We start from the raw sequence: 22,589 nt of genomic DNA on the forward strand, positions 1-22,589 counted from the left end.
AGGGAACGAGGGTCTGTCCATATAAACTTCCCTCGTCCACTTCACCTAGTGGAACGCACTTCAAAATGGCGGCGGGGATTCCCCCGAGGGGAAGTGCTTAGGGAAGTTCGCAAGTGCGTGTCTAAAAGTGGACTGGAACGCAGCCTAATTCGCGTTTTTTTTGTTTACACGGAGCCAATAACGGTATGGTGTAAAAATGAACGGCCAAAATGCATAAAAAGTTTTACATTTTTAGTTAAAAACTGTGTCGTGTAAACGGCCCCTAATTAGATCGTAGAAGTGTTGCCACCAATAATCTCACAATGCTTTTGGGAAACGCAGCCCTGTACAATGAACATTCGTAATTAAAACTTAATTAAACTAAAGGCAGCAAAATATGTCAGCTGACCAATCTGTAAATAAAATAAGCAAAATTCTCTCACCTGACAAAATCTGGAGATCTGGAGATGACATGCTGAAATTCAGAGAGATTCACTGTTCCATCTTTATCGATGTCCGACTCCTCCAGGATCTGCACAATTACATTTGTTCACATCAGTAAAGTTCACCTGACAGATGTCTCTCGTTTGTAATGTGACGTGTATCCACCGGACTCACATTGCTTATGAGCTGCCTCATCTCCTCCGCAGTGAGACGAGTGTCGTCCGTCTCGCCGGTCAGGCAGTTCACCAGCTTCTCCAGATCTCTCGCATCAAGTGTCCCGTCATCGTCAAAGTCTGCAGAGGAACAGAATAATGTTCAGGAACTGCTGTTTAATGGTGTTTGCTCAATTCAGAGTGTGTTCACACTTGTAGTTCGGTTCGCTTGGTCGGGACTAATAAAAACAACAACATTTAGTCCTGGTCTGCTTAGTGTTCACATTGGCATTTTAACACCGAACCTAAAGACATATGTTTAAAATCTGATTGGCCGGCTTTTATTACGTATATTTTGTGACGGAACTTACCGAGCATCCGAAACAATGCTGTGTTCTGGGCTAAATGCGCTTGTTGTGTGTGTGTAACTACATTTGATGGTATTTTGACCAGCTGAGAACTCGCTAAGAGCTTATAAAATGTGTAAATGAGTCAAAACAGCGTCAGGAATCCCTCTGTCACACACACTAACACACAGATCTGCTGCGAGGAGACACGGTTCTGATCCTGTACTGAACTGTGATGGGAAACACTGCGACTATGACGAGAAAAAACAGCTATGCTTGAGCTTTCCGTCCTTTTTAGGGTCACATCTCGTCCTGTTTGTGGTTCGTTTACATGTCTTTGGTCCGTGTTGTGTTCATATTTCAGGCGAACTGCACCAGAGTTGGTTTGGAAGTGGAGTGAGACTCGGTTTACTCGGTTTGATGCACCAGGGTTCGGATGGCAGCGTTCACACTTATTCAGATGAACCGCACTAACAGAGCAAGTGTGAACACACCTTAAACCTCAATCTTAAGAGCGTTCCAACTATTACCAAAGATCCGGAAGGCGTAATGGGACTTGATTTCCAGGGTTGCCGAATCGCTGAAGGCACTCAAGAGGTCCAGGAAATCCTCAAAGCTCAAGCTGCCATCCCTCAAGTCACAGGTCGAGAAGACGTGACAAATCCTTTTCCGGAAGGGGTTCGACTGTGAAGGATTGAACACTGAATTTCCAACAATAACAGCATATATACAGTTGAATAGGTGAATTTCAAAGGATTATAAGAAATTATATTACATAAGAAACATTATGGTTTCTAAATTTGATCTTTTACCTTCAGTTCAGGAAGCGTAAGGACCTTCTCCATGGACACCCTGGAGCTGTACGGCCCATTTTCTCTGCCCTGGAGTTCAGAGAATCTTTTGTGTGCCCTAAACAAACACATAATCAATGATAAAAGTATCAATACATTGAATGCCATTATCAATGTAATGACATTCAAACACTTTTAAGTGTTAGTTAGGCATCCATAAGCCACTTTCGATAACTTTACTGTATGTTTATGTAGTTTAGCTATTGTCACAAGTAAACTGACACCTTGCTGTTACAAATTCACTTTACAAGGAATGCCAAAGCAAAATGTACCATAGTAGAGAAGATATACATGTGAAAATCCAATAATAGAACTAATAAAATAGTACAAATGTAAAAACAAAATATAAAAATCAGGGTAACACTTTATTTTAAGGTGACATGAGTTACATGTACTTACTATAGTAATAACAGTAAATTATGCAAAATTACAAGTAACTAACCCTAAACCAAACCCTAACCTTAATCGTAACTCTATAGTAAGTACGAAGTTAATTCATATTAATTGGTACGTATTTGAGTAAGTACAATGTAACTACATCACCTTAAAATAAAGTGTAACCAAAATCAGTTTTGGTTTTCAGTGACTGACATAAAGTTAAAATATAAATATTAGGTGAAAAACTTCAATAAAAATTAGAATGGTCACTGAAATAAAATTACTAAAAGTAAAACTGATATAAAATTAAACCACAGTTAAATAGAAATATTAAAGATATAATTAAAATTACAAAGAAAATTGTAAAACAGTTTTAAAATAAAAAAATAAATACTTTAACAATAATAGCTTACTAAATAATACAATTCAATTCTACAGTCAACATTCACAATTAAAACATAAGCAGATTGAAGGCAATGAAATATAACATAAAAAACGAGTTTAAGTACATTATGACTTTACTTACAGTAAGATTTCTTGCTTAGTGAGAAATGTAAGCTCCTGTGTTACACAAAAAGGAGAAAATATAAACAAATAAGAGCAACTCAACTCCTCTCTATAAAGAATAACGTTACATTTATGTTCATAAATAATAAATATATTAAATGTGTCTGTCTCACCTGATACTCTGATAGAAGTTCTTTCGGCAACTTACTCGCGGTCCCCCCCATTACTAAACTACAAAAAAGTCGATTAAAGTCACTATTGTTTCATAAAAACCGAGGCAACTGGATGAAGTTTTGCTGTGTTTAGCTAACGTTACCAGGCTAAACCAACAAACTTTGGTCGAAAGGCTCTGCGCTTCCGCTTCCGCTTCCTGGATTACACGTCAGTTGCTATGGGAACAGATTTACAGCGTTCAAAGACCACAATGGATTTTTCTCTTATCTTCTTTTTGATGGGATTTTTTATTATTACAAGGAAATAAGGTTTAGTTGTAAAAAAAAAAAAAAAAAGTGATTAGGTAACTAACAGATTGTAACTTGTTTATTTACCCTAATTAGTATTTTTTTTAACGTTACAGTGTTATTATTACAAGCAGTGAATAATACTGTACTGATGATCAACGTGTATTTAATACATAATAATTTCCTGGAGCATCTGATTACACATTGTTATTGTTAGTTCTAATGTATCTATGGTTTATGATCGTGTCATATATTATTCTGACCGAATATTTTGAAGGAAAGACATTAAATTATTCATATCATATCATGTTGCTCTGTCTTGGATCTGCAATTTGCCAGTGATTTCAGAAGGTGGCATCATATCACAAATAATAAATGATCATGCCAACTATTCATGAAATAAATAAACAATTTATTTACAATTTATAACATTGTATAGCCATGTATCTTCTTCGTTTATTGGCAGTACGATTGGGTGATCAAAGTTATTTTGAGGTTTTAAATCTTACGTTATGCTTTTAATTCGATAGTGAGAAGTATGAGCTCTTGTATTAAAGAAAATATTACAACACTGTAAATAATGCTGGGTTATTTCAATCCATGTTTGGGTCAAATATGGACAAACCCAACCGTTGGGTTTAAAAATTTAATAAAAAAATTTAAACCAACGGTTAAAAATGTAAACCAACGAAATAAAAGTGATAAAAACACATTTTGCTTTTTTAATCTGGAGCTCCAAAAAATTTATTTGTGTTTTACGTGTTTGACATATGCTGTCAAAACATGTAATAATAAATATAATAGAGGATCAAAGAAGTTCTTATGAAGTTTTGCGGGATCAGGATGGGTTTAGCGCGTTGGACCTTTTCTCGAGTTAAAAGGTCCATCCAGCTCTACGCAGAGTGACCCCGCCCCCACATGACGTATGCTTCTCCCACAATCCCTCGCGCGGTCACATCATGGCGGACGAGCAGGCGCAAGAGCTGCAGTCCGTAGCTGCAAAAATGCAGATTTTACCGAACGGAGACTCTCACCTTCCCAAAGTAGACGCGGATCCCGTTGACGAGACCGGGAAGAAGAAGAAAAAGAAGAAGAAGAAGGGAAAAGCGGCAGCCGTGGGTAATAAAGACGGAGGAAAGTGTCGCGTGGCCCTGCCATTTACTGCCCTTTCTGATGATCCCATTAGAGCTCGCTATTCTTGTATCTAATTCAGAGGACATTCTTTTACTAGGGACTAAGCGTGTTTTAACAGACCTTAATGTTGATTTCATGCTCTGGGGTGTTAAGTTAAAGGCTGGTTGGAGGGTTAAACTAAGTTAGCTGGCGAACTCATGGCAGTTGTGTAATGTTGTTATGAGAGGGCACAGTGACTCCACGTGCGTTATTTGTCTATGTGCTTTATGTCTGTCAAATGTATTTTGAATTACAATATCTACACCGAATTCCCTTGACTATTCTGCAGGAGTGTAAAGAGTCCCTGAAAACCATACTTGAGGAAAAGCACAGTAAAAAATGACCCATTACAGGTTACCAATACCACTTGAGTATTTTATTTGAACAGTACTTTAGTATTTTGTACTGTAGGAGATGCACTAGTCCTCAACATCCAAGAGTAAAACAAGAAACCGTTGATTTGGGAGGAGAGCAATCACGTTTTGTTTCTAAAATCAAAATTAAACTGAACATCACATAAGTACATAAACCTAAAGGGATATTTCACCGCTGGAAAGATGAATGTGTATTTAAATTGGGTCATTTATGTAGTAGAAATGTGAAATTATTTTAGAAGTTGGTGCCTTCTAGACTGAGAAAAGCCAGAAAATGTATTTTTGGCTCATGTGGATGAAAGACTACAACTCCCAGAATGCACTTGCTTCGCTGCCCTATGAGGACACTCCCAAGCCACGGCTACCGGTTACAGAGGGCAGTATCGGGAGAAATGATACAGCTAGGCTACTAGTCGACTGGAAACTGAAAAGACGGCGTTTTATGGTGAGATCCCCCTATGGGCGGGTTGAAGACATGCGGGACGAGCTCCTCCTACTGGCTGGAGTCTCTCGCCTCTGGACAGAAAAGCCTCAGATGAGCTAAATGACCATTTTTGCGTTATCAGAGGGTTTTTTTTACAGACACACAACACAGAAATTGTCTCAGGGGGACATGAGGGAGGGAAGCACGGTCACTCGAAAATACTACCAGGTTTCTACTGATACAAAGTTTAATGCTAATCGGTGAAGTATCCCTTTAACTAAAAAGGTAGTCGAGTAGAGAGTTAAATTTGCTAATATCTTTGATATTCAGTAAAGCTACAAAGTAGCCAAAAAGATACTTAAAGTACTTACATTTACTCAAATACTTTACTCCACTGCTATTCTGCGCAGGGAACCATGAGGGTGAAGGAGAGTCGGACATCACCAAAGTGGCCAAACAAATGGAGCAACAAACTTTAGAAGAACATGAGAAAGAGGACGAGCCAGAGGAAGGTTTGTCTAAAGGTTTTTACCATTGTGAATCCACGTGCACATGCGACAAGCGTAGGTTTGAGCACGAATCTTGTTTTGTTTTATATTGGCAGATGGTGAGGAGGGAGATTCAACTGGAAAGAAGAAGAAAAAGAAGAAGAAAAAGAAAGGCCGTGAGTGATTATATAAATACTTCATACCGTATAAAGTGCCCTTGTTACTCGCAATGTTTATGTTGTTCATGTTCCTTGTTCTCTTTCAGCCAAAGTTCAAACAGATCCTCCATCGGTTCCCATCTGTGAGCTTTACACCAGTGGAGTTTACGCCAAGGGCCAGGAGTGTGACTATCCACCTGTGCAAGATGGGTACAGACCAGTATTGACACACTCTAAAACCTGCAGTCAACCAGTGTAAAGAAACCTCTCAGTGGATGTGTGTTATCTCCTTTGCAGACGGTCTGCGGCGTGGAGGACGACCAGCGAGGAGAAGAAGTTTTTGGATCAGGCCAATGAGGACATGTGGAATGACTTCAGACAGGCGGCCGAGGCGCACCGGCAGGTCAGGAAGTACGTCATGAGCTGGATCAAGCCGGGCATGACCATGATCGAGATCTGGTGAGCAAAACCATCATGAGTTTGGCTTTATAGGCTGTTTTTGCACTGATGATGTGGAAACTCATTAAATGTGATATGAAACCTGTTGGGCTGTATTAGTAAATGCAAAATGTCTCGTGTCTATACACGTATGTTTCCGCCCCCAAAAGACATTTTTATATATATATATATATATATATATATATATATATATATATATATATATATATATATAAAATTAGCAATTATTTATTTATTTATATAGTTTTTTTCTTTTACGATAAAAAAATGCGGGTTTTTAGGGCTGCACAATTTGGCCAAAATTGTGTGATTATTGATATGGCCATAAAATATTATTATTTAATATTCCATTATTAATATTGTACATGATTTTTATTATTATTATTGCTAAATTAAAAATGTAAAACTTACTAAAAAAGTATAATATTACTATTGGTGTATTGCTGGTGTCATTTTTATTCCTTTATTTAAATATTAATACATATTTAAATATATTAAATATGTATGTGTATATATATATATATATATATATATATATATATATATATATATATATATATATGTATATATGTATGTGTGTGTGTGTGTATTAGGGCTGGGAAATGATTAAAAACAATTAACTAATTAATCAAACAATTTGCTGTGATTAATCACATTTCCTCCAAACTTGTAATCATCAATATTTAAACGTAGAATCACTAATTAAATTAAACAACACAGTGAACACACAAAAAAAGGGGGAAAACACAACAAATTGGACAGAAAATAGCCCTATATTCAAATATTAAACATCAATATATCAATATTATTCTTCATTCAGTTCTATGCAACATACTCAGATTTAACAGATTTATTTTTTGACTAATTATCAAAATAAAGTATATAAGTATATTATAAATAAAGCAGGTAGTTTTACCATTGTTGCACAGCATGGCTATACCAGCTCAGCAAACAGAAGTCTACTACTGAGAAATTTCACATATTTCACACATTTGAGTGGACTTTGCTTTTCCAGTGCTGATCGGTACATGATTCTTGCGTTTGGGCCGTTAAAGACAGAGCAGAACATTGAGCAGAGAGCGAAGCGACACACCGACACGGCATATTTTCTGCCTTTTCAATAGCAGCCGCAACAGGAAGTAATTAAAACAAGGCAAAAAAAGGTGCTGCGTCAATTGCGTTTTTTTTTTTTTTTTTAAGCGTTAAACATCTCAAATTAATCGTTAACGTTAATTCCCCCAGCCCTAATATATATACATATACAATTAATTTTTTTTAAAAGTCTAACATGGGACTGGGGCTTCAAATTAGCCTTTGGCTAGAAGCCTGTATGTAGAGCATCGGCTGCTTGAAATTGTAGCAATGTTATTCTGCATTGTCCCTGTTAAATAAACAAATAAATTAATTACAAGTATGGAAAGATGTTGCGTTCCTGAAATGCATGTTAAAGCGACCCAAATTTGTTGTAAAAGTCACAGTGAACCGCACTTCACTCTGAAACACGAGAAATGTTACAGCCATAATTGCAGTAGTTCCATATTGACACTCACTGGCACTAATCCACTATTCACATCTTGTTTTTTCCCTGACAGTGAGAAACTGGAGGATTGTTCTAGGAAGTTGATCAAGGAAAATGGTCTGAATGCTGGTTTGGCTTTCCCGACCGGCTGCTCGCTGAACCATTGCGCGGCTCACTACACTCCTAACGCGGGAGACCCCACCGTTCTCCAGTACGACGACGTCTGCAAGATTGACTTCGGCACGCACATTAATGGTGCGTCTTTAATCATTCCTTATCCGTCTTGATTCTTTCCTGGTGCTTTTCTTGCTGATCTTTAGAGATGTTTGATGATTATGGCATTCCAGGTCGAATCATTGACTGTGCCTTTACCGTCACCTTCAACCCAAAGTACGACAAACTGCTGGAAGCTGTGAAAGATGCCACAAATACTGGAATTAAGGTAGAGTCTCACCTTTTTGCATTGTGATTGTGACAACACACATTTTCCTCTGTCAATATTGTAACTCTTTACTATATTACAGTTAAATACAATAGAAAGGACAAAAATACAGTAAAAACCGTAACATTGTGAAATATTACATTTTAAAATGTTATTCTTGTGATGGTAAAGCTGAATTTTCAGCATCATTACTCCTACATTTTTGAATAGTAGTGCAATTTAAATGTATGAAAAGACTAGAAACATGTTTTATTTGCATTTCAGTGATTGTTGCAAAGGTTATTATTTTATTTCAGTGCGCAGGTATTGATGTTCGCTTGTGTGACATTGGAGAATCAATTCAAGAGGTTATGGAGTCTTACGAAGTGGATCTTGATGGAAAAACATATCAAGGTAAAAATAGTACTACCTTTAACATGAAAGACTTATAAATAACACAAGATATGTTGTTGCAGATGACATTATTTTTCTTTCCAGTGAAACCAATCAGAAATCTCAATGGCCACTCTATTGGACAGTACCGAATACATGCAGGCAAGACGGTGCCGATAGTGAAAGGAGGTGAAGCCACCAGGATGGAGGTGTGTGCTGACGTTTTTGTTTTACAGATCTGAACATAGCTTTAACCCTTTTTATTTGGGCTGTTGTCTGTATATTTAGAGTTTACCATAGCAAGGAAAAGGAAGGCTGTGTTTTTGCCTCTCAGGAGACAGACTTTATCTTAGGAAAAGGGAGAGACAGACTCAGAGAGAGAGTCTCATTCTGAGGGTTTAAGGCTGAGTTTGGGTGTGCCAGAATTATCAACCCTACACAACCTCTATCAGTCACGCCACAGGGCTTAAAGAGAGGTGTAGTCAAATACACTAGCACTCAAGTTTGGGGTCGGTAATGTTTTTGAAACGGGTCTCTCATGCTCACGAAGGCTGCATTTATTTGATCAGAAACACAGTAAAAACAGTAATACTGTGAAATATCATTACAATTTAAAATAACTGTTTTCTATGTGAATATATGTTAAAATGTAATTTATTCCAGTGATCAAAGCTGAATTTTCAGCATCATTACTCCAGTCTTCAGTGTCACATGATCCTTCAGAAATCATTATATGATGATTTGCTGCTTAAAAAGCATTTTTAATTATTTTCAATGTAAAAAACAGTTGTTTTGCTTTATATTTTTGTGAAACCATAATACAATATTTTCAGGATTCTTTGATGAACAAAGTTCAAAAGGACAGCATTTATTTGAAATAGAAATCTTTACGACATTGTAAATGTCGTTACTGTCACTTTTGATCAGTTTAATGTGTTTTTGCTGAAGTAAAATTAATTACTTAACAAAAATAATTTTTACTGACCACAAATTTTCACTTTGTCAAGTCGACATTGTAAATCTGCTCTTATGTAGTGTTGTAAATCTCATTAAGGGTTTAGTTGTCATTTTGATGGTGTTGTCTTGCTGAATTTCCTCTTTTACAGGAAGGAGAGGTTTATGCCATCGAGACCTTTGGAAGCACTGGGAAAGGCATGGTGCATGATGACATGGAGTGTTCCCATTACATGAAGAACTTTGAAGTTGGTCATGTGCCAATAAGGTGAGAAACATGCTAATCTTGACACCATGTCCTAACTAAGTTTCCAGCGACAAGCAATTTGTCAATCACAGACAATCAGAAGATACTTGACATTTAAAGGGATAGTTCACCCAAAAATTTAAATTCTGTAATTTACTCACCCTCAAGTCCCAAACCTGTATGAGTTTATTTCTTCTGCGAGAAACAAAAGATATTTTGAAGAATGTCAGCAATCAAACAGTTGATGAGCCCCATTGACTTCCATAGAAATGTTTATATTCCATACTATGGAAGTTAGCTCATCTGTTTGGTTACTGTTTTGGTCAACATCCTTCACAATAACTTTTGATTTCAGCAGAAGAAATAATTCATACAGGTTCACAACAACTTGAGGGCAAGATGACAGAATTTTTGTGTGAATAATCCCTCTAATGTACTGGGAGCTCACATGCTTAAAGTTCCCTAAATGGGCAACTCACAAGATTTTAGAACAGAATTATGTAATGTTCATGTTAATCTTTCCCAGACTCCCCAGAGCCAAGCACTTGTTGAACGTGGTCAACGATAACTTCGGCACCCTCGCCTTCTGCCGCCGTTGGTTGGATCGCCTCGGTGAGAGCAAATATTTAATGGCGCTGAAGAACCTCTGCGACCTGGGCATCATCGACCCCTACCCGCCTCTGTGCGACACCAAAGGCTGCTACACGGCCCAGTTTGAACACACCATCCTGCTGAGACCCACGTGCAAGGAAGTGGTCAGCCGAGGAGACGATTACTAGGCCTCCACGTCACCCGTTTTTATAAATCTGTCCTCTGCTTTCTTATCACATGAGTATTTGATGGGTAAAGACCTGAGTAAGTTAATAAGCTGTGCCTTCTTGTTTTTAAAATGCTAGTATTTGTTTGTATAAAGGATGGCTGGAGGTAAAGATGTCCCCTTGTTTAACTGTGGTGTAACTCACTGGCACAGAAGTGCCCACACGTAAAGTGCTCTAGAACCATTTTGTAAATGCAGACAACAATATGGTTAGCTTTTGACCAATGAGCGACCCAGGAAAATGTGAAGTCAAAACCACATTTTTTAATATCATCTGGATTAGGCTGTTGCGCATTTAATAGTGCACTTTTTTTTTTTGGTACACATCTTGGTTTAAGAGAGATTAGGAAATGTTCTAGTTTTGATTAATTTTGTTCATCAAGTGCTGTTTGTTTCTCCTTTTCAGTTTGATTCAATTGCTCATTTAGGCTGAAAAAGAGGACAAGATATTATTAAAGGTGGGGATTTGGCTTTATTCCTTAGTGCAAGAACAGACTTTAATGTAACATAGACCCTAAGATACTAAAATACTCATTGAAACATGCTTTCCTCTAAGAGCGGGCACTCATAACAAAAGTGGCGGTGATGATGTGTAAACATCTTTATTTTGGCTTTGCTTGATTTCAGGTAAAGCCTGTTTGAAATCACCTTTCTCGGAATAAAGCACATGTGGTGTTTTATTTTGAAGTACAAATAAAATTTATAAGAAATTGTGATCTGCATGTTTCATGGTTTTTTCTTTTTTCTTTCAAGGCTTCATGTGTAACCAAGTCTGATGTTCAATTTATGAAATGTAGAATTTAACCATAAATGAATATATCTATATTGAAAATGTGTATTTTGTCACCACTTCTAGACAAAATTATATAAAATGTAATGGGTCACACTTTATGAAAATATTAATGCACGTGAAAAGTTGGTTCGCAAAATCATTTACAAGTTCAAAGAAAGTAATCTAAAATTAGATTACATTTCATTCAGAAAAAAAAAACAGGAGGTAACTGCTCGAACGCTTTCCGTTAGGCTGGTATTAGTAACTTACATTGACGAAACGTGAGTACTGTTATTTATACACATTTTTATCACATCACAAGAACATATTTTAGTGTTTTGTTTAAACGGTGTTAAAAATAGTCGACGTTTCGTTTGGGTAAGTAGTTTGAGTTGCCTGAGGCGAGCCTCGAAAATTACACAATTTATTTTAAAAACTCGACCCTTTTGTCGTAATTCATTAAGTTATTTAGAGTTAGCTGGAAAATGTTACACAGAAAATGCCACTATTTCTCATAACAGTCCTATTTTTTTGTTAGTATTTGGTCCAAACTCAAGTACATAAGAGGTGCGTCACTGTTCGGCGAATTTTCGCGGTGAGGGCGAAATATTTCTTAAAGGGATAGTTCAGCCAAATTGAAAATTCTGTCATTAATTACTCACCCTCATGTCGCTCCAACCAAACTTCGTGTTTTCTTCGGAACACAAATGAAGAGATTTTTGATGAAATAAGTTATTTTTGTCCCTCCATTGACAGCTACACGACCACTTTGACACTTAAAAAATAAGATTAAGACTAATATATAATTCGAGCGGTTTAGAAGAGACACGATCGCTCACTTTAGGCCTATGATGAACAGATTGAATTTTGGCTTTTATTCACATATAATTAACATTGATTAGCATTCAAGTTGGTCATTAAAATTGGCCGTATTTACGAACAGAGCTTTTTAAAGGTGCCTTCTATGTGAGCTGTGCTTCATATATCGCTACACAATGAACGATAGACAGTGGACCTTTTTTTGCCTGAGAAGTTTTGCTAATGTGATGCAACCGCACCTTTAGTGATTGGTAGATCATTACCAGTAAGTTAGATGCCGTTAACTACACCAAATTTCTCCCAAGTATAATAGATCTCTTTGAACCAAACAAACCAAGCTCTCATTCAGTTTTACACTCAAAATGTTCTAAATGATTCAAAATGGATCCTCAGAAACTCTCCATCACGCTAATAATCTGGGGGTGCACCCGTTTCCTATTGCATTTGAACAGCCAGTCTTTCTTCCGCCTGTAGCGTTTGGACAGCAGAACGTAGAGGACGGGATTCACGCAGGGGTGCAGATACTGGAGAACCGTGCAGGTGAAATGAAACATCTCCCATGAGCGCCCATGCCGGTAAAGTCCCAAATACACACACAACTCTAGAACATACCCTGGCAGCCAGCACAAGGAGAACGTCCCAGCCGCCAAAAACACCATGAGAGACGCCCGCCGTGTGTTGCGGGTGGTGGCGAGGGACATAACGGGCCTCTTGTGCAGGAAAAAAGCCATACGCCCCGAGCTGACTGCGATAACCAGCATTGGTATGAGATAGTACAGCACAAATTGGCTGAGAACAACCTGGTAATGATGTTCCTGGGTAGTCGGCATACAAACAGTGCTGTTACTCAAACCTGGGCCTAAGCTTTCTTTAGTGGCGAAAATACGCAACGGCAGACTTATAAAGAAACTCAGGCCCCAGACTAGAATAAACATGAGTACCACAAGGTCCATGCTCGGCGGGCGGTAGGGGTTGGTGATGATCATGGCACGAACCATTGATACGGTGCACAGGGAGTATGTGCTGGCGGCCAGGGAGAATGCCAGCAGAAACTGATAGACCTTGCAGGATGTGTTGCCCAGAGGCCAGGAGAAACTGATCGCGGAGTGGATGGTGAAGGGAATGAGGAGAAGCGTGAGGACGTCGGCCAGAGCCATGCTGAGGAGAAGAACGTCCAGGCGGTTTTTATGAAGGTTCTTGTGTTTGGCGAAGAGGGAGAAGGCCAGGAGGTTGGCGCAGAAACCAATGCCCACTATGATGCCACAAGTGCAAGCAAAGATCACTCCGTAGGTGTTTGGGGCTGCCTATTAGAGACAATGGGAAAAATAGTATAAAATAGTATGTTTTAAGTTGCATTTAAATTATTTTTTTGTTGGAATTAAATCGCTGTATTGAATTATAATAAAAAAAAATATTATTATCATACCTAAATATAATTTTAAAATGTATTAAAAAATTATATAAATACAGTATAATATTAAATATTTTGAAATACATTTTATATACAGTAGTCAACATACAGTAGTCAACATTTGAAGTGGTTTAAAAAAGTTCATCAAAGTTGTCCTAAGACAAGAACGGGTATTGTTCAAAATTCATGTATAACTTTGATAACTTTGAGGTTTTGATCCAAATGTTGACTAGTGTGTGTGTGTATATATATATATATATATATATATATATACACAGTTTAAATATAACAAAACATTATTATCTCTCAGTGTAAAAAACATAAAAATTAGGTTGACTACATACATTTTTCACTGTGCTTCTGAAAATATGTTCAATGATAAATTATATTATAAAATAACTAAGTAAAATGATTTTATTTGTTAATAAAATACTAATTCATCTCACATATTGCCAGAGGAAATTATTTACTCACCATCTGAGACGTTCAGTTACGGTAGATATCCGTGTATTTGCAAAGATAATACATCTGTGCATTCAGATAAGATTCAACAAATCATTTTTATTGTAGAGATGAGTCTAAATGTGTAAAGATATAATCCCGCTTTAAGAATAGACAAAATATGGGCTAAGCTTCCCTAACACCTCCATTAGAATAGAGCCATTTACAGACACAAAAAAAGAATATGAAAAATATCCATTTATCAATAAAGTCTTCTATTGGATTTGATTCAAAAAGCGACTTCTTACTCAAGATTTTATGTAGCGCATACACCAAATAACATCTTTCGAATGAATGTCAGACGTTCCCTGCTGGTTTTTTCCATCTCTCGTTCTCTGATTGGAGGCTTATTGATTTGCGATTGATCTCTGGGCTTCTGCCTCGTGGTTAATGAGTCTTTAAGGCTCGGCATGTGATCCTAAAGCACTCACAGGAAGTTAACCGAAACTTGCATTTACCTCTCCATCCATTAGCATGTGCACTGAAAGGTGTATAATTGTTGTTAGAGCCATTTTTGTGTCTTTTATTTGCTCGGTTTTTGCACTCGAGCGCACATTGATTGATTATTCCACCATCCTCAGTCACTAATAGTAACGGCTACTTAACCCATATTGATGAAGGAGTAAAGTGACGCTTTGTTTGCACAGACAGAAAATAATAGTAAAAACTGCACCTATAGTGGTGCAAATTATGAGAATGAATTTGGCGTTCTCTCTTTTTCAGTTTTATTGTGTATTGCTTATCAATGTATTTATTGAAAATAGCAGAACATTAACTAAAGTGAAAGAAAAGCTGTGTAATAAAATGTAAAAGATAGAAAAACACTTAATGTAGACCAGCATAACTATCTAAAGTGCATTTCAAAATCTCATCAAAATCAGCAGCATTGAGATACATTCAGGAAATAAATATTCCGATCAAATAAATTAAATATTACACGAAAAAGTCTGACTGAATGAGTACATTTAAAACAGGCTATACTGTAATTGTAACATATGCAAATTAGTTTGTATAAGAAGCATTTTCTACGCATCAATTAAGGCTTTAAAATGAAGAATTGTTTGGAGAGTTTATAATAAAGGCAAAGGCCTTTATTGTGAATTAAAAACAAGTGGGTTCTCAAAAGAGTCCTGGCATCCCAAGTCACTGAAGTCTCTCCTTGTAGGTGTTGCAAGCAGATCATGTGATCACATTATATCACTGTTCATTTGCATAAAGTCATTAATGTTGCTTCAAGTCTTTTCATGTCCAGGCTCTTTTAATGGTCTCTTTGCATATGTAAGGCACACCCCCTGTCTTTCCTCCGGTCTGGGTCTCTCAATCTGCCCAAACACATCTTCCTCTTCCTCTTCGTCACAGCTTTCAATGGCTGTTGCTCATATCTCAGGGTCTTGCTGGTCTCTTGCGGTAGGTTGTCTCTCATCACTATAGTCTCTATTTGAAAGCTCAAGGGGAAGTTTTTGTTGCCCCCGATGTGTTTGGGACAGTGGACGGTGGCCCACAGCGGGGTCTGGACGCTTCCCTCGCTCTGATATGGGGATATGGCCGTGTGCACCCGCTCAAGAAGCTCTTGTATTAACTTGCGCCTCTTCCAGTCATGCAGGGATCGGCCCCTGTCGTGCATCATCTGTGCGTGACCTACTGATCGTCGCCTGCATGGGACAAACAGAGAAAATATATATCAAACTGACTTTAACCTCAAGTCACATGCAGAGATTTGACTAGTAGACATGAAAAAAAAAAAATACATGATGCTTTATTATAACAATTTGACCTTCACTGCATGCAAAACTGCATTTATTTTGCATTGGCTTCTCAGAGCTCCTGTTTCTTCTGTTACCAGCAGATGGCAATCTCAACTACACTGAACAAGCCTCATGTTTTGAGATCTTGCAGAAATCACTCATGTTCAAAAGTAAGAGGAGATCATGACTTACTGTCTGTTGTTGAGAGTGTTAGTGGGTCTGGACTGGACCGGTATCAGGACAGTTAACAGGAACACGGCAAACCCCCAATGCCTCAACATACTGGACAACTGAACACAGGAGACAGTCACAAAGTTATCAAACATTAATATATATTTATTGTATGCAAATGATTTAAATATTTTACTAGGCATATTAGTCTACAAATTACTATTAGGTTTATTAGACAAAAGATAAAATACAAATGATAATATAAAATATATATTTTTAATAAAATGTTTAAAAATTACTACATATTTTTGCATGAAAATATTTGCCTTATATCATTTGTAAATCTGAATGGTTTTAGTTTCAACATAATAGTATGATATTCTTTTCACCTTCTGCATACACTTTAACATTATATATATATATATATATATATATATATATATATATATATATATATATATATATATATATATATATACATTAACTTGAATTATTAATTGCTGGTACTTAGAACTGAGTCAGTGTCCAGTACACAAGTGGAAATAGTAATAGAATTATATCATTATTTATCAATTAACATGAGGTGCTATAGCCTACATTAAATTGCTGTTGTAAGGCTTCAGCATTGATGATATACTCACATGTAATGCCACTGCTCAGTAGATGTTACTGCCACCCGGCTGGACGAGTTACAGATGTTGAAGCCCAACATGTGACTGTACGTTCAATAAACCAGGAGCATCATCTGCTGCCTAAATGAAGCATGTTAATATGTCCAAACTCCACTAGTCCAGAAGACAAACTCTTCCTATGTCTCCTTCCAGAGTGTTTGAAGGAATGAACGCATAGAGAGAGAGAGGACCAGAGCGATGGGCGTTAGATTTATTGCACCGGTGAGTCTTGTAAGTCCCCTTTGCTGTTCACTGCAAACTGGAATAGACAGCAGGCGTTACAGCAGAGAAAATTAGTGCGCACTGCACACTTGTCTGTATGTGTGTATGTGTGTGTGTGTGTGTGTGTGTGTGTGTGTCTGCTGCACATGACTGCCAAAGTGTATACCAGACTGACAAACCACACACACACACACACACACACACACACACACACACACACACACACACACACACACACACACACACACACACACACACTTCTAGAAACACACAGGCAGACACCTTCATTGGAAAGAGGCTGGTATGCTGGTCTCTCTCTCTCTCTCTCTCTCTCTCTCAACACTCATGAAGGGCTCAGGTTTGGCCAGGAGGGGCAGCATTTGACGAATAATCACCCAATGATATCTAATCTTAACTTTTGATTACAATGGTACATATTTGATACGCTGTTTGTGCATGTAAACAATCTGCAAAGAAAACACTTGCCTTAAACGCCTCGTACGTCGCCTTGTAACACATTACTGTGACCCGCCTAAACAAAGTTGTAAGGCTTTGAACCTGATGCTCGCCGCTTATGGTAAGGGGCGTTACTTTTCCAATAAACGCTCTTAAGTGATTGACCAATCAGAGCAGACTTGGTTTTTCCAAAGGCGGGGTTTAGAGAAACTAGTATTCAGACAGAGGGTGAAAACAGGTGCTGCAACTATGAATATGAAAAATAATGTGTTTTTGTACATTTAATCATGTAGACCTATTCTAGTAGACACCCTGCACAAAATTATGAACCTGTAAATTAGCATATTATGGTCTCTTTAATTTTTGTGTTTATTACTTAAGATCTTATCCATACACTGGGTCCTTTTAATGTATGAAGCAAATCCCGAAAACTCCTGAAAGCCATTACAATGGACAACTGATACTGATACAACACCAAAAAAAAAAAAATGCTGCATTATGTTGAACGTCTTTTACTTTGCATGGAAATTGTGTGTGAGAGTTCGGGTGAACATTATAGCTTATAACGGAGACCATAAGACCCTCCCCTCCTAAAACATGGGTGAAGCTGGGTGAAGAAAGTAAACAGCTTTGGCTGACCACTGTCCCAAGAGATTATGACCATAACCTCAGTGAAATCAAGCCTGTGGGTGGGTCTGCTCGCCTCCTAAGCAAACGTAATGGTCAAGGTGGTTTTCGGGGAGCCCACAAAATAGTACCGCTTCATTTATAGGCCTCGGGGCAAGAGGTTCACAACATAACTAATGCTCATCAACTACAAATTAGTTCTGTGCGACACTAAAATATTCCATATATTTCCATGTTTATGAGGCAGTGCGTACATTGGAAAATACACTGACTTGCACAACCACTCAAAAGTTTGGGTTTTTTTGAAAGAAATTAATACTTTTATTCAGCAAGGATTCATTAAATTGATCAAAAGTGACAGTAAAGACATTTATAATGTTACACGAATGTTCTATTTCAAATAAATGCTGTTCTTTTTTAGCTTTCTATTTATCTAAGAATCCTGAAAAAAGTTTTCCACAAAAAAAAAAAATTAAGCAAAACAACTGTTTTCAACATTGATCATAATCAGAAATGTTTCTTTAGCAGTAAATCAGGATATTAGAATGATTTCTGAAGGATCGTGTAACAAATGTGAATAAAGTACTTTTTTAAAATAAATTCAAATAGAAAACAGTTATTTTATATTGTAATAATATTTCACAATATTACAGTTTTTACTGTGTTTTTAATAAAATAAATGCAGTTTTGGTGAGCATGAGACTTCTCACGACCCCAAACATTTACTGTTCATCACACAAATGGCTTAAAAAAAAATATGTGCAGTTTCATGGACTACTTTTTATATTTTGAGTCTATACACTGTCATGAATAGCAACAAGAACTTTGTAAAGATTCTTCAGAAATTTCTGCTTGTTCTACGGGAAAAATAACAGCATTAAAGTTTGGAAAATGGGGGGCAATGGCAGAAACGATGACAGAATTAGCATTTTCAGTTTTTTTTGTAGACTGAACAATTGACACCTTTGGCTTTGAACACACTATATTTCTATCATTTGTATGTAATTCTCATTTGTCATATAAAATATGATGAAATATGAAATAAACCCAATGCGCAGACTCAAAAACCTATAGACAAAAATGTGTCTTGATTAGAAGAACCTCAAGTGCTAAAAGATCCTTTTCGTCCCATGAATCCTTCATGTTCATTCTTTCTTCTTAGTGGCCTTAAACTACTGAGAAATGTTTTGTTCTTTATTTCTAGTCAGTGACAGCATCGTCTAGCAATGTTCAAAAGGGCTTGACTCATCCGCACTAATGTCAAAAGCCCTGCGTTTTTTTTTATTAGAAATTGTTTAACTGTCATGGCTTGAGTTTCCTTTCCGCTTCCAGCGAACTCCTGTTTTGTTCTCGTGTTTGTTTGTTTTATCATGTAAGCTTGCGGGAACACATGACACGATTTCTTCCATTCGACCAGCACAAAAAATAGTTCCAGCGGGCCGCGGCACAGCGGCGCTCCAGATTTAATCACGAGGCGAAAGTGAATTCTGCTACCGAGGAAAGTCTCAGATTTTTGCGGTCTTCTCCGTGAAATTGTTAAATGAAGAAAACATGTCATTTAACACCTTGTCAGTTCCCCCATCGACCACTGGCACTTGACCTTCTCAGCACTTGGACAAACTTTGATATGACACCCGTAGTCAAACGCCACTCTTGAGTGAATCGTGGGACATTAGAGAAACATGCGAGCTAGCCACCCAGTATGCCATCAGACTGTGAGATTATTAAGACTGATGTCCCCAGCGAGGCCAATATTTTTTGTTCTACTGCAGAGCGTCGGCAATTTATCATCCAAACATCCCACAGGTTTGTGTTGTGTAGGTACTTTTGGATCTAGTCCGGCGGGTTTGATTCGGTGCCAGAAAAAACATGGCCGCCTTGCCAACAGGCCGTTTAGAGCTCGAGTTGTGAAAGCTTGTCTGAGGGTTCCAGTAAATCCTTCTTCTAGCAGGTAAGAAGTTTGGAAAGCGACGAGGCAGCTCCCCAAACCCCCCCAACACACCTCCCACCGCTGATCTCCATAAGCACAGCTTCATTTAGGTCACTATTGTTCGACTTGCGTGTTATTTCATTCATTTCTGCTCACATTGCATCGATATACGAAGGCACCTTGAGGACTTCTTCATGAAAAGAGTATTCACAAAAACTGTATTTAAATATTCAGCACTAGGGGCCGCGGAAAGGACACGCGTGTGTTCTCAATAAAAACTATAGGTGAAACTTCTCAAAGTCAAACCTGATGTGTTCCTGAGCTCACAAAGCATACAAAGGACCTTTCACTTGCGAAACGCTTTGTATCATCTTTTATTATTGCATGATATATTTCAATTTAAATAATGTATATACAACTATATTGGTACCATTTTACAGTCTCAAACTATATTTAGTGTATGCAAAGTTTTCTATAGATAATTTGTTAACTTTATGTTTTAAAAATAATATTTATAAATACAGCAAAACATTTTATAAATTCATTAATTAGATAAAGATAAACACTTTTAAAAAAAATAAATCAACAATTCTTTTAAATTTGTATATATATATATATATATATACAAACTTTTATGTTATGGGATTAATCAACTCGACAGTATAATACATATATGTAAATATATTTTACAGGGTTTTTTTCCCTATAAGTAAACAAAGTGGCATATATATATTATTTAATATATGTGTGTGTATATATATATATATATATATATATATATTTGTGTATATATATATATATATATATATAATGTTTATTTCTTCTCAAAGGAAATTCAAAACTCTACTATATACTGTATACATACATATGTACATACCAAGCTCTGCATAATAGACAATAAAGGCAATATCAGAGATGAAGGTGAATGCTTTCATGTTGTCGAGCAGGTGCCATCCCATGTGGTCTGTCAACATTTCAGCGGTCAGCAAACCGCCTACAAAAACATGTTTCGATTTTATCTAATCGTCTGGAGGGAAAGCCCTTCCAGTAAATGCTTGGTTGGTTTAGCCCTCCACCATCCAGCCATACATAAAATATACAAATATTTACTGCATAATGGAGGTGAATGGGAGGTGTCCTTCTAAAGACCCACACGTATCCCAGAATCCCGTGCGGCGGGGCAGATGAGTGATACGCCACGGCTAAAATGCACGCATGAAAAAGTGCTGTGTTCGCGCTGGAACAACGGGGACCGGAAGGTGAACTGCTGAGGGGCTTCTTCAGATTTTGGGGATCATACATCATGGGTCTCAATGCCTGTTGACCTCAGTCCACTGAGCTGAAGGTGTGTGTGTGTGAGGGGGGGGGTTAGGAGAAGGCACACCAAGGCTGTGTGTGCCGCCACACAGTAAGGCCTTTTGCTGGCTGCCATGGCGATGGCGACCGCAGAATTGCCATGTTTACTTAAAAGCTAGTGCATAAGAGAACAGCAGACCACCGGCAGACGCCACCCGCCGGCACTGGGCAAGGGCTACGGCTCATCTTTGTTGAAAATGGCTCGGGAACCTGCTGCCTGCACAGGGCCAACCTAAATTTAGCAACAAACTGAAAAACCCTCCTCATTCTTAAAAAGCTGTTTAAGTTTCCAGAGCGAGAGGGTTCAGTGAGGGACAGGAATGGTCTGAGAGACTCGTTCTGTCTCGTTGCAGGTGGCGATCGAGCGCTACGGTCCACGGGCTCGGTCAAGACTTGTGATTGTGCTTCCTGCGATGTAATATCACATAAAACATGTCAACGCGAGGTTAAACGTGCAGCAGGGGCAGAATCTGACTGGCCCACTGGTTAAATTTAAAAGTGATATAAAAATAGCACCTGTTTTGTTTGCCATTATTTTTGGTGTGAGGTATTTTTGGTTCATTATTTAGAGAAGTGTGTGAATCATATAATAAGTTTCTGAGGGACCAATTTTTGTTGTTGTCGAAAGTCATTTTCGTTGAGCATCTACCTAGTATAGTTACCTAAACGTTCACTTTTTCACCCTATGGACACCACATGTACACGGGCCCTAGTGAGAAATACCGGTAAATCCATTCTGGCAATGAGAGATTGCAGGTAAATGGACTTGTTGATGATATGTGTGAACAAAGCAGGATTACAGGCATGACCACCTGCTTTGAGAGAAATTATCCACCCTCTTTTTAACGTAAGAGCTGACGAGACCATAGTAACTTGAATGTGTCGAGGCTTAAAGTCTCATCTGCTTCTAGTTATTTTTGCTAGAAAGTGCATTAGTGCAATGCATAGCATTTTTTCATTCATTTTTCCCATAGGGATTTTAAAGTCCCCCTGTAGTCAATAGCTATGTTTCCATCCACTTGTCAATCGAATTATCTGAAGTTCGGTAAAAAAGCTCATGCGAATAAAGCTGGTGAATGTGTGTTTCCATCCAACGGCTTTAAAGCGAATAAAAACCTGTGCGTAATGACGTCACATGCTGTTTTGCGATCAAATTGGTATATCGAATTGATTTGAGACATTTTAAGGTGTTTCCATTTCATTTTCGCACTGAATCGCACAACATTCAAGCATACATTTGTGAACAAAGTTTTGCTAGACAAAATGGATCGTGCCATCTATCGTTTCCATCAGCGTTTATCGCATAAGCCGTATATCGATCAAGATAAAATCCGATGAGACGGACCGTATTTCATTTGAGTC

General features: G+C 37.7%; 4 protein-coding genes across 5 annotated transcripts in view; 1 reads left to right on the plus strand and 3 right to left on the minus strand.

Annotated features, from left to right (window-relative positions):
- Window positions 1-6,197, minus strand: part of cib1 (calcium and integrin binding 1 (calmyrin)) — a 7,771-nt gene extending 1,574 nt beyond the window's left edge. Inside the window, exons 1-7 of the mRNA XM_081356708.1 lie at window positions 5,782-6,197; window positions 2,832-3,047; window positions 2,678-2,712; window positions 1,735-1,831; window positions 1,453-1,606; window positions 598-716; window positions 423-511 (exon numbers count right to left, since the gene is read on the minus strand). Of these exons, the coding sequence (XP_081212834.1) occupies window positions 423-511; window positions 598-716; window positions 1,453-1,606; window positions 1,735-1,831; window positions 2,678-2,712; window positions 2,832-2,882 (545 nt within the window). The 5' untranslated portion in view covers window positions 2,883-3,047; window positions 5,782-6,197. The remainder of the gene's footprint in view (window positions 1-422; window positions 512-597; window positions 717-1,452; window positions 1,607-1,734; window positions 1,832-2,677; window positions 2,713-2,831; window positions 3,048-5,781) is intronic.
- On the plus strand, window positions 4,030-11,262 carry metap2b (methionyl aminopeptidase 2b). Of its 2 annotated transcripts, none has more exons than XM_081356706.1 (11): window positions 4,030-4,238; window positions 5,501-5,602; window positions 5,695-5,754; window positions 5,844-5,946; window positions 6,034-6,195; window positions 7,788-7,969; window positions 8,062-8,156; window positions 8,453-8,549; window positions 8,634-8,737; window positions 9,635-9,750; window positions 10,256-11,262. In XM_081356706.1, exons 1-11 carry the CDS (start codon window positions 4,079-4,081, stop codon window positions 10,506-10,508), a joined length of 1,434 nt encoding a protein of 477 aa, XP_081212832.1. In that variant the 5' UTR covers window positions 4,030-4,078; the 3' UTR covers window positions 10,509-11,262. The 2 variants fall into 2 exon arrangements, with proteins under 2 accessions (XP_081212832.1, XP_081212831.1); XM_081356705.1 differs by having other exon boundaries at window positions 4,073-4,264; window positions 5,512-5,602.
- A 1,264-nt stretch (window positions 11,263-12,526) lies between these two features.
- Window positions 12,527-14,561, minus strand: LOC308684233 (galanin receptor 2a; the record flags this gene model as incomplete). The annotated part of the gene is made up of 2 exons (XM_081355348.1): window positions 12,527-13,441; window positions 14,508-14,561. The coding sequence occupies 2 exons, from the start codon at window positions 14,559-14,561 to the stop codon at window positions 12,527-12,529; spliced, it is 969 nt and encodes a 322-aa protein (XP_081211474.1).
- Window positions 14,562-15,245: 684 nt separating this feature from the next.
- Window positions 15,246-16,706, minus strand: pthlhb (parathyroid hormone-like hormone b). The gene is made up of 3 exons (XM_081356929.1): window positions 16,607-16,706; window positions 15,987-16,084; window positions 15,246-15,701 (listed from the first exon to the last, which is right to left on the minus strand). Exons 2-3 carry the CDS (start codon window positions 16,073-16,075, stop codon window positions 15,308-15,310), a joined length of 483 nt encoding a protein of 160 aa, XP_081213055.1. The 5' UTR covers window positions 16,076-16,084; window positions 16,607-16,706; the 3' UTR covers window positions 15,246-15,307.
- Between the last annotated feature and the right edge of the window lie 5,883 nt (window positions 16,707-22,589).

Source organism: Scardinius erythrophthalmus, assembly GCF_964197995.2.
Source record: "Scardinius erythrophthalmus genome assembly, chromosome: 24".
NCBI classification, from domain to species: Eukaryota; Metazoa; Chordata; class Actinopteri; order Cypriniformes; family Leuciscidae; genus Scardinius; species Scardinius erythrophthalmus.

What these genes read in the sequence shown, in the direction of transcription:
- metap2b (XM_081356705.1), top strand. Translation starts at nt 4,079, where the DNA reads ATGGCGGACGAGCAGGCGCAAGAGCTGCAGTCCGTAGCTGCAAAAATG. An exon ending in GAAGAAGAAAAAGAAAGGCC is followed by an intron (nt 5,755 to 5,843) that starts GTGAGTGATTAT and finishes GTTCTCTTTCAG; the next exon opens with CCAAAGTTCAAACAGATCCT. An exon ending in CCACAAATACTGGAATTAAG is followed by an intron (nt 8,157 to 8,452) that starts GTAGAGTCTCAC and finishes ATTTTATTTCAG; the next exon opens with TGCGCAGGTATTGATGTTCG.
- pthlhb (XM_081356929.1), bottom strand. Translation starts at nt 16,075, where the DNA reads ATGTTGAGGCATTGGGGGTTTGCCGTGTTCCTGTTAACTGTCCTGATA. An exon ending in AACACTCTCAACAACAGACA is followed by an intron (nt 15,702 to 15,986) that starts GTAAGTCATGAT and finishes TGTCCCATGCAG; the next exon opens with GCGACGATCAGTAGGTCACG.